General features: G+C 41.5%; 1 protein-coding gene across 4 annotated transcripts in view; it reads right to left on the bottom strand.

The window, feature by feature from the left end:
* cntln (centlein, centrosomal protein) overlaps window positions 1-12,078 on the bottom strand; it is a 461,183-nt gene that overhangs the window by 384,162 nt on the left and 64,943 nt on the right. For all 4 annotated transcript variants that reach the window (XM_072589059.1, XM_072589060.1, XM_072589058.1 and 1 more), the window contains one exon: window positions 6,543-6,627. In XM_072589059.1, the coding sequence (XP_072445160.1) occupies window positions 6,543-6,627 (85 nt within the window). The remainder of the gene's footprint in view (window positions 1-6,542; window positions 6,628-12,078) is intronic.

Here is a 12,078-nt window from a genome sequence, read left to right as displayed (position 1 = left end):
CATCCACCAATATCATTTATTATATCCGTTGGTCCCGATGTGGTCTCCTCCACATTGGGGAGACTGGGCGCCTCCTAGCAGAGCGCTTTAGGGAACATCTCCGAGACACCCGCACCAATCAACCAAACCGCCCCGTGGCCCAACATTTCAACTCCCCCTCCCACTCTGCCGAGGACATGGAGGTCCTGGGCCTCCTTCATCGCCGCTCCCTCACCACCAGACGCCTGGAGGAAGAACGCCTCATTTTCCGCCTCGGAACACTTCAACCCCAGGGCATCAATGTGGACTTCAACAGCTTCCTCATTTCCCCTTCCCCCACCTCATCCTAGTTTCAAACTTCCAGCTGAGTTACTGTCTCCTTGACTTGTCTGACCTGCCTATCTTCTTTTCCACCTATCCACTCCACCCTCTCCTCCTTGACCTATCACCTTCATCTCCTCCCCCACTCACCCATTGTACTCTATGCTACTCTCTCCCCACCCCCACCCTCCTCTAGCTTATCTCTCCATGCTTCAGGCTCACTGCCTTTATTCCTGATGAAGGGCTTTTGCCTGAAACATTGATTTCGCTGCTCGTTGGATGCTGCCTGAACTGCTGTGCTCTTCCAGCACCACTAATCCAGTAAGTTATCCAGTATTCTACTTTCTGCTTTTGTGCTTCATTCCGTAATTTTGTAAATAAATTCTGTTTGTTTACAACTTGGCAGTTAAATCAGCTAATTCACTCCAGGAATATCCACCATACACTTACTTAAACAAATAGCAAAGTTACGGGTCTGGGCTACCTGCTAAAAAATGTTTTGAGAGATCGGGCTTGGTCCATAACACTAGAATCTTTTTATTTGCAATAAATAGTTACTCTTGTTAAATACAGAAACCTGTTCTTTTTTTTTGTCAAACTAGATCTAAGAGACAAGTAAACTGGGAAATTTTGCATACTTGTACATTTTTTTTAACTGTTGCAATGACACTGGGAAGAGTGGGGCTCTATTGCCAGTGTTCTATGCAACAGTTCTAGCATAACATTCCAGCTCTTATATTCAATGAATTGACAAATAGAGGTAAGTATCCCATATGTGTTCTTAACCTCCCTATCCACCTGTCCTTTTGTCTTCATGTATCTGATCCTCAGGAACACCCAGGCTCCCAAAATTCATTATGTAAGCTATTGCCTGTAAATCTTCCCAAAATGCATCTATTCAAACTTTTCGGGATTGAACTCCATCTTCCACTGCTCTGCCCATTTGACCAGATATACCTTCCTTAGTATAAAGCTTTCTCCTCACTATATCTACACAACAATTTTTGTGTCATCCATGGAATTATTAATAAAATCTCACTTATTCATGATTAAGCATTAGGGTACACAGTCATCAGCAAGGGACCTCACACTGAATCAGGCAGTACATGAAATAACTCCACAGATGCCGGTATCCTGTCACCAAGTCGTCCATTGTTTACACAAAAAAAGTCCTTGATACTGATCCAGCTTCCTCAGGCTGTGCCCTCAGGTCCTAGTCTCAGACAGAGTGTAACGCAAAGTAGTTCACCTCTTAAGCTTACAGCATCTTGGAAAAAGTTCACTCCCCTCTTCTGTCAGCAAAGATGTCGATGAGGCAAAATCCACCAATTCCATCTTAGCTTCTAAATTATCTCCAATGCCTGACGGAGAGGGGGAGCCCACTCGGTGTGGAACAGACAGTAAAGCAGTCAGGGAGACAGATATATTTTGCTTCTGCACCGTTTGCAAGTTTGCAGCTTTCATCTGGTCCACAAGCTTGATCAGGACTGTTGTACCTACCCAGTTTTGTACCTCACTTGGACCTGACCTCACACTAAATATGCCTCTTGTCCATGCAGAGCCATTCCTGTGGTTTCTACTTCGTCCCCTGAAGTAAACTATCACTCACACTTCATTAAGTATTCTCTGGCATTGGCATCCCTGATGCCATTTCACCCCCAACTCCAGGTATGGGAAGATCAGATTTAATCTGGCACAGAGTCTTCTCCAATGAGCAGTAATGCTGGAGCTATATTTGTATTTACATGAGGGATGGTCCTATAATCAAATAGGAACCAGGACAGTTTGGTGTCTAATGAAGGTATAAGCTGTTTCTTTAAGTCTGGACTGTTTGGACTATTCCTTCTGCCAGGCCATCGGATGATGGATGGTATGGAGCTGTCCTTATATGACGATTACCATTTGACTTTAGGAAATATTCAAATTCCCTGCTGATAAACAATGGCCCATTATCTGTGATATCCTTATACGACGATTACTCTTCAACTTTAGAAAATATTCAAATTCCCTGTTGATAAACAATGGCCCGTTATCGGAGTCTGTGTTTTGCAAAAGATGCACACAGAACTTCTATTGCTATCCCCAAATTTGATGAATGAGCTTGATCTACATCCAGTCATTTTGATTGGGCATCCACAATGACTAAGAACAATGAGTTTCTGAAAGGCCCTGCATGGTCAATGTGTAAACAAGATCAGGCTTTACCCAGCCATTCCCATGAATGTGGAGGAGCTGCTTGCGACAATTTTTGCCCTTGTACGCACTCTGGGTACTGCCCACCAACACAGCTATGTCTGTAATCAAATAGGGCACCAACCTAACTTCTCGTCAATATCTCTTGTGATTGTCCAGAGCAATGATCACCACTAGATACTGGCTGAACTCCACCAGGATTATCCACGGGTCTCTAAAATGAAGATGTTTGCAAGGAGTTATAGCTGGTGGCACCTCTTCCAATACACGGACTCCCAGATGTGTTGGTCACAGATAATGGGCCATTGTTTACCAGCAGGGAGTTTGAATATTTTGTGAAATCAAATGGGATTTGACACATAAGAATAGCTCCACACTACCCATCAACCAGTGGCCTGGCAGAAACAGCAGTTTGACAGCAGGCTTAAAGAAACAGCCTACTGCTTCCTATTTGATTGTAGGACAATCCCTCATGCAACTACAGGGAAAGCTCCAGCAGGGTTGCTAACGGGGAGGAGATCCCACAACGAGGCCAGGGATAGGGAGAGGAGGTGAGACAAAATTTGGTCCATGTAAATGGCCCTGCATGGACATGAGCATTGGTCCACACAAGGTCAGTGACCTAAAACATTTGGGTAGGAGCAATGATCCTGAACAAGTACATGGACTATATGAAAGCCATAAACAGACAAACAGTGCGGGAGCAAAATGTGCTCTGGCCTTAGAATAGTTGGAAAAGCTGTCAGAACCCATGGGTTCTCCCTCGCCATAAAGCATTAAAGAGACTGAATCTGAGATGGACACAGCAGATGTTGCTGCATCAACACCATTGCAACTCAGAGAAGTGAGCGAATTTTTCCCAAGCCACTCAGATGCAAGAGGCAAGCTTCTCTGTGCCAAAAACCACCCGTATCTGATGCAGAGTCAAAGGAACTTGACTCGGTGCTAAAATGCCGCAGGAGGCGCTACAAGAAAAAGGACCAGCCTATATCCTCAGACTCAGAATGGGAGAGATGTCATGATTTTAATGAGGTCAGTCATGTGGACATCATAGACAATGAGTTCCCTGATTAGGGCCATTAAACCCCAGTCAAGGGGCCCTGGATGACAGATACAAAAAGGAGTGTCAGACATCCTGACACTCTGAAAGCATGCTCTGAGGGAACTGGACCAATGTCAAGGACTTTCCACATGTAACTAAAGAGTGACTTGGTGCTCAGACACCAGCTGTTGTGGAGTTATGTCAACTGTGACAAAGAATATTTAAGGAACACATTTAAATATATTTTCTATTAAATTTTATTGAGAAAATTATATAGGTACTTCTTCCATAACACAATGGACGTGTTCTTGTGCAACTCTGCATTACAGAAAAATTGCACTTTAGAAACATCGCTTCAAGTGTTGACGACATAATCGTGTTACAGCCAAAGCACGTTCAAACTATAGAAACAGTGTCCCAAATTTGTCAATCACGTTTACAGCGAATTCGCAATAATGAAACAAACATAACAGAACGACATGTAAATGGGAAAGACAGTTTCACAACTCTATAAAACATTTTTTTTATTCTCTATAACTGTGGTTGACCCCATACTGCTATATGACTTTTTAAAAATTCTATTTTCAACCTTCAAAAACAGTGCCTAACATTTGCCATAAAGGTAGCTTAAAAGACATCAAATATTGTGAACATAATTTAACTCCATAAGCAGTATCAAAATCATGACGACATTTATACAGCATAACAAATAGTGTGCACAATTGTTCCAGTTACTTTCCTCAACTGGACAAATAAAACATTTCCCACAGTTTTCCCAATCTTAAAATCAACAGAACTCAGAGTTTCTGGACTCAGATTTTAAATATTATATGCAAATTTAGATGTTACCAATACACATTGATAAAAAGCAAAATTTACTTCCATTCTAAAATCTATTCTGGTCTATCAAATGCAGCAAAGGCAAAGGTAGTCAACATACTTATTTAAAAGAAGTTTTTGTTTTGTCCCATAAGAGCAAATGTCCTTCATTTATCTTTGCTTCACCTTGAACCTCACACCATCACCAACCATAAGCTTATTCTGAAAACTTGCTATTAGGCTTCTGACACCGCTGCAGTACAGCCAGACACTAACAGCTATCGAAAAGCAGTCTTAAGGATTCTACCTATAATTTTCTATTCAAAGCTGGATTTTAAATCACCATTCTCAGCTTTGCAACATGAGGGATCAAGAACAGAAATCCATGCGCTACCATTCCATGAGGAGTTTGGGCACTGCATCACCGCACCATCTTAACATTCATTTTAAATGTTTCAATCTCCAATGAATCAAAAAGGTGTAGTCAAAACTGGCCATGTGATAATTATAAAACTATAACATCAAAATGAAATCACACAAGTTGTAAGGATTAAGACCAGTTAGAAAGTAGCTACTACCCACGTAAGTGATTAGAATTGCCATAAACTATCAAAGAATGGAACACACATTGTAGCCTTTCTACAACATACCCAAAATCAAACAAGTGGGTTATTATGAAATTGCATTCACATGACAAAAATTAAATGTTGAAGATTAGAAAAGTCAGATTCATGCCACAGTTTAAAAACATTAATTATATTACCAGGCAACATGATTTGGAATGACCTAGTTCTTCACCAAATTAGTTTCTTTGTTTCTTTTTTCTTTACACAGAAGTTTTGTTATTTATTTTTTCAACTAATAGGCAATAAAATATTGTGTATAGATTACCCTTTTTAACAGATCCTTACAACCTCAGTGACGCAATTATAAATTTTACTAGTCATTAAAGCCAATTCTCATTGTAATCAATACACAATTCAAATTTCAGCACTGTAATATTTTATATATTTTGATGTAATTTATTCCCATCTTCCTTTTACTTGAAGAATGGAATAAATTACATTAAACTATATATAATTCAATTCAGACGGGGTTAAAGGTACAACATGCATTTCAAACAATGATTTTCATTTTACTTTGATCTGTTGAGCAACTTGAAAAACACAACTGTATTCTTGAGATTTTGAAAACACCTGTAAAAGATTTAAAGGTACTGCTTAGAGATGTAATTAATTGCCTTGGGGGAGAATTACTTAAAAGGGTTTTGAAAATGCTGGTTTTATCCCTATTTGGATCAAGTTTTATTCAGTAATCTAGTGGGAGTTTAATATCACTCGACAATGTGAGTCAAAGATTTTGAAATGCAGATAATGAGATAGACAAGAAATATTTCATAAACCCAGTGGGGTTTCCTTGGTTGATGAGGATTAAAAAGTTAAGAGGTGCAGGAATAAAAGCTTAGTGTTTGGAATTTAGTGTGCACATCAATACAAAGCTAATTAAAAATTCTTAGATGAAATAACAGAAGTCATGTCAAAATGAAAAGTGGCATCCTGCAATTTGTAACCTGGGGAAGGCAAAGCAGGAAGGCAAGAGAAAAAGGTATTATTAAAAGCAAGGGAACTTAAGTTAAAATACATGGTTATTCATGTGTGAAGTATTGGAAACATTCTGAAAAACTGGAATCAACTGACCAAAATATAAAATACCAATATAATTTCAGTATCTGAAATGTGGTTCCTGTTCATTCAGCATTAGATACAAAAACCTCCAAAAGGAATAGAAAAGGTAACTGATTGATGAAGCTGTATTGATTAAAAACACAGTCTCAAAATTTAGTCAGACAGCACTAGTTTCTAGGTGTTTCCCCATCTTTAACACACTTTTGTTATTTTTCTTGGCATAAAACTCTATTTTTGTAAATTCAAGAAATATGAAAGTGCCCAACTAAACCTGAAATGTGTTACTTGTCATCCACCTGTTCAGATCTAAATCATCCTATAGGCATCAAGGTCAGTAACCCAAAGGTTAATAACTCTCACAATATCACTTCATACCAATTGCCCAAAACAGAAAATGTTCAATATTTTATAATGGACAATCAACACATTCCTTTTAAGTACAAATATCTAACTAGTGGTCATTCCAGTACCCAAGACAAGTAACTGCTTCGTCAGTTTCTAACCTGCTCAAGTTCTTGTATCTTGTCATCTTTAGCTTGGAGGATCTCTAAAACTCTTCTGTCCTTGGCCTCAGCTTTCAATTTTTCCCTTTCAGTACAAGAAAAAAATAGCCATTAGTTACAATGCAGCACTATGAGATGAAAGTATTTTTAGCCATTAAAACCGGAATATGCATTAGGAAATTAATACAAAATAATTACTCTACCTGAAGAGTTAACTTGTACTATTCTAGAATGGTGTAAAAGCCCACACAAATAAATATCAGATCCTAAACATATGTTACATTGTTTCAAATAATTTCAGTAAATTAACCATAATATATCCAGTGATGTACATGGATCCAGCCCGATCATAACCAACTGTGATAAATAGAAGGGCAAAGTTCTGATTGAATTGTTGTTAATCAGAACATGAGGCACTCATTAATGGCAATAGGTTTCTGCTCAGTACCATACTGAAAACGTAGCGTCAAAAGTAATCATTTGAATTTAACTATTTCAGTTATCAACAAACTTGCAAGAAAAATGGCCCAACTTTGACAGGTGAAATATACCACTGAACTATTATTAAATCAAGAATTTGAAACTAGAAAAAGAAATCTAGCGAGTCACACAATTTCCTGCAGTTCACCTCATTCTGTATGCTCAAACTCCTATGGTGCACCATTCACACGACTGTGTATTCAGTGACAGCAGAAATACGCACCATTGTTGGGTCCTCATAGAATTCCTTCCACTTGCAACACACTTACAGCAATATAACAAGTCAAATACTGCCAGCTGATAACTGTCTTTCATAGTGCATGTCATGGGAAGAGAATGAAAAAGAAAAGCTTCTGAAAGCACAGGGTGAACTTTATTACAATTGAAAAACTCACATACATATAGGTTTTGCTAGCTTATTTCATCACCTGTTGGTCTACTGTCAGTAGAACTGCAGCTAGAAGAGGACAGAACCCCCCCGGTCCTCACCTTCCACCTTACCAACCTTCACATAAACCGCATCATCCGACGACATTTCCGCCATCTCCAAGCGGACTCCACCACCAGGGATATATTTCCCTCCCCACCCAATTCCGCTTTCTGCAAAGACCGCTCCCTCCGTAACTACCTGGTCAAGTCCACGCACCCCTATGAAGGTAGCAAAGAGTACAATTGGTAGATGGGGATGGGGATGGGAATGAAGGTGATAGGTCAGAGAGGAGGGTGGGGGGAAGGTAGCAAAGAGAACAATGGTTGGTTGGAGGTGGGGATGAAGGTGATAAGTCAGAGAGGAGGATGGGAGAAGGTAGCAAAGAGTACAAATGGGTGAATGGGGGTGGGGATGAAGGTGATGGTCAGAGAGGAGGGTGGAGTGGATAGGTGGAAAGGAAGATAGGCAGTTAGGACAGGTCATGTGGACAGTGCTGAGCTGGAAGGTTGGAACTGGGATGAGGTGGGGGAAGGGGAAATGAGGAAATTGGTGAAGTCCACATTGATGCCCTGGAGTTGAAGTGTTCCGAGGCGGAAGATGAGGCGTTCTTCCTCCAGGCATCAGGTGGTGAGGGAGCGACGGTGGAGGAGGCCCAGGACCTATATGTCCTTGGCAGAGTGGGAAGGGGAGTTGAAATGTTGGGCCACAGGGCAGTAGGGTTGATTGGTGTGGGTGTCCCAGAGATGTTCCCGAAAGCGCTCTGCTATGAGGCGTCCAGTCTCCCCAATGTAGAGGAGACCGCGTCGGGAGCAACGAACACAATAAATGATATGGGTGGATGTGCAGGTAAAACTTTGATGTATGTGGAAGGCTTCTTTGGCGTCTTGAATAGAGGTGAGGGGGGAGGTGTGGGCACAGGTTTTGCAACTCCTGCGGTGGTAAGGGAGGGTGCCATGAAGGGAGGGTGGGTTGTTGGGGGGCATGGACCTGATCAGGTAGTCATGGAGGGAACAGTCTTTGCAGAAAGCGGAAATGGGTGGGGAGAGAAATATATCCCTGGTGGTGGGGTCCATTTGGAGGTGGCGGAAAAGTCATCGGATTTATGCGAAGGTTGGTAGGGTGGAAGGTGAGCCAACAGTCCGTATGCAAGCCCCTGGACTGAGATTGGAAGTTCCCTTTGACTGACTGCGACAGGACCCCTGTGACTAAAGCTGCCATTGAAGAATCCAAGAACCTTTCCCCTCAGGCTTAAGACATGGTAATTTTGCTGAAGCACATGCAGTATGCTTGTCATGTAAGTTATTGCGACTTACTGTAAGTGTGATATTGACATGACGTTGTACAGTAACATGTCCAACACCTTGACAAGTTTCCTAACACAAAATAGCAAGGCAACACCTCAGTACTATCAGCCCAAGTTCTAAATCAGGCAGCAAGAAAGGTAAGGAAAGGTATAGCATAGATGCTATAAACACCCAAGTAAGCAGAAACTGAATGAGCACGAAAAGAATAAACAAGATGCCCTGAGGGACACCCTGCTCCAATCCATGTGATGTTTGGGTCAGCATGCCAAGTGGTCTGGTAGCACCATTACAAAAAAATGCACCCATGTACTCCAAAGTGCAACACTGAAGTTGGAAACTGATTCTAAGTGTCACAGAGTCATAGAGATGTACAACACAGAAACAGACCCTTCACTCCAACTTGTCCACACCGACCAGATATTCCAACCCAATCTAGTCCCATTTGTCAGCACTTGGCCCATATCACTTTGAACACTTCCTAATCATATACCCATACAGATGGCTTTTAAATGCTGCAATTGTACCAGCCTCCACCACTTACTCTAGCAGCTGATTCCATATCCCCAGCACCCTCTGTGTGAAAAGGTTGATCCTTAGGTCCCTTTTATATCTTTCCCCTCTCACCCTAAACCTATGCCCTCTCAGTCTGGACTCCCACACCCCAGGGAAAAGACCTTGTCTATTTATCCTATCTATGCCCCTCATGATTTTATAAACCTCTATAAGGTCACCCCTCAGCCTCCGACGCTACTGGGAAAACAGCCCTAGCCTATTCATCATCTCTCTATAGCCCAAATCCTACAACCCTGGCAACATCCTTGTAAATCTTTTCTGAACCCTTTCAAGGTTCACAACATCCTTCCGATAGGAAGAAGAGAATTGCATGCAATATTCCAAATGTGGCCTAACCAATGCCCTGTACAGCTGCAGCATGACTTCCCAACTCCAATACTCAATGCTCTCACCAATAAAGGAAACCATACCAAACACCTTCTTCACTATCTTGTCTAACTGCAACTCTATTTTCAAGGAATTATGAACCTGTACTCCAAGGTCTCTTTGTTCAGTAAAACTCCTCAGGACCTTACTATTAAGTCCTGCTATGAATTGCCTTTCCAAAATGCAGCACCTCGCATTTATCTAAATTAAACTCCATCTGTCACTCCTCAGCCCATTAGCCCACCTGATCAAGATCTCGTTGCACACTGAGGTAACCTTCTTTGCTGTCCACTACACCTCCAATTTTGGTGTCATCTGGAAAATTACTAACTATACCTCCTAATTTAACATTCAAATTATTGACATAAATGATGAAAAGTAGTAGGCCGAGCACCGGTCACACGCCTCCAGCCTGAAAAGCAATTCTCCACCACCACCACCCTCTGTCTTCGACCTTCAAGCCAGTTTTGTATCCAAATGGCTAGATCTCCCTGTATTCCTGAGATCTAACCTTGTTAATCAATCTCCCATGAGGAACCTTGTCAACTGCCTTACTGAAGTCCATATAGATTATGTGTAATGCTCTGCCCTCATCAATCCTCTTTGTTACTTCATCAAATAACTCAATCAAGTTTGTGAGACATGATTTCCCACGTACAAAGCCATGTTGACTATCTCTAATCAGACCTTGCCTTTCCAAATATATGTAAATCCTGCCCTTCAGGATTCCCTCCAACAACTTGCCCACTACCCATGTCAGGCTCAACTTGTCTACAGTTCCCTGGCTTTTCCTTATCATCTTTCTTAAATAGTGGCGCCACATTAGCCAACCTCCAGCCTTCCAGCACCACACCTGTGACTATCGCTGATACAAATATCTCAGCAAGGGACCCAACAATCACTTCCCTAGCTTCCCACTTGATCAGGTCCTAGGGATTCATCCATTTTTATGCATTCCAAGTAGGTCAGAGATATTCCATGAGAGTGTGATGAGACTGATGTGTGCTGAATGCCGTGGGCAGGGGTGTCTGGTCCCGTAAGATACCGCTTTAACTTTCATTTCAGGAATTGATGCTGTTTCGTTTCTCTCTAGCTCCTGGGACTATAGGAAACTGCATGGAAATGAGGCAAGATTAAATACTAATGATATGCAAGCAAATAGGCCTCTTGCCACTCGCTAGTCACATTTTCATCTCACCGTTAAGGAAGCCAACCACAGAAAGAAACTTTTATTTTTTGACATCAAGAATCTTATTTTTCTGATCTCATATTTTCCCAACTGGCTTGCTGTTGCCTATATCGAGCAGAGGTGGGAGAATCCTACATTGCTTTTAAATTTTCAAAGCTCACTCCATTCGGGGAAGGTTTCATTAGATTGAAATGTAGAATAAGAATCATGGAATCCCTTCAGTGTGGAAACAGGCCCTTCAGCTCAACACGTCCACACCGACCCTCTGAAGAGTAACCCACCCAGACCTATTCCCCTACCTTATTACTCTACATTCCCCCTGACCTAACCTACACATCCCTGAACACTATGGGCAATTTATCATGGCCAATCCACCTAACCCGCACATCTTTGGATTGTGGGAGGAAATCAGAGCACCCAGAGGAAACCCACGCAGACATGGGGAGAATTAGCAAACTCCACACAGACAGTCACCTGAGGATGGAATCGAACCTGGGTCTGCAGTGCTGTGAGGCAGCAGTGTTAACCACTAATATAACTCCTTTATTCAAGAGAGGGAGACAGAAAGCCGGAAACTACAGGCCAGTTATCTTAACATCTGTCATGGAAAATTGATAGAAGTTATTATTATTGGTATCATGTTAGCAGTTAAATAAACTCAAGGTAATTACGCAGAAGTCACCATGGTTTTGTGAAAGGAAAATCATCCTTAACCTATTTACTGGAACTCTTTGAAAAAATAATATACTGTGGATAAAGGAGAACCAGTAGATATTATGTACTTAAATTTTTCGAACACATTTGATAAGCTGCTACATGAAAGGTTGTTGCAGCAAATAAATCTCATGATGTCGGAGGTAACATATTGTATCCACTGCAGTTTAGAATAGTATGAAAATCCTGAGACAGAAAGAATGCTTCCTCTGGTCAGAGAACCTAGAACCAGAGATCACAGTTCAAAAATAAGGGGCCATGCCAGGTCAAAACAGCGTAGTCTTAACAGACCATAGGGCTGCTCTCTCATTAAAGAAAGATGACTGGTGGTGTTTTAACCTGAGGGCCACCATACCTTTGGAGACAGTAGAGGTTGAGAAGGAGAGTCCTCATGATAACTTCAGCTGGTGATGGGAATTGAACCCAAGCTGTTAGCATCACACTGCTTCACAAACCAATCATCCAACCAACAGGTCACCG

The sequence above is a fragment of the Chiloscyllium punctatum genome, chromosome 2 (assembly GCF_047496795.1).
Source record: "Chiloscyllium punctatum isolate Juve2018m chromosome 2, sChiPun1.3, whole genome shotgun sequence".
In the NCBI taxonomy this organism is placed as follows: domain Eukaryota; kingdom Metazoa; phylum Chordata; class Chondrichthyes; order Orectolobiformes; family Hemiscylliidae; genus Chiloscyllium; species Chiloscyllium punctatum.
The sequence above is the reverse complement of the archived record's forward strand: the minus strand, read 5'-3'. Positions and strand labels throughout refer to the sequence as shown.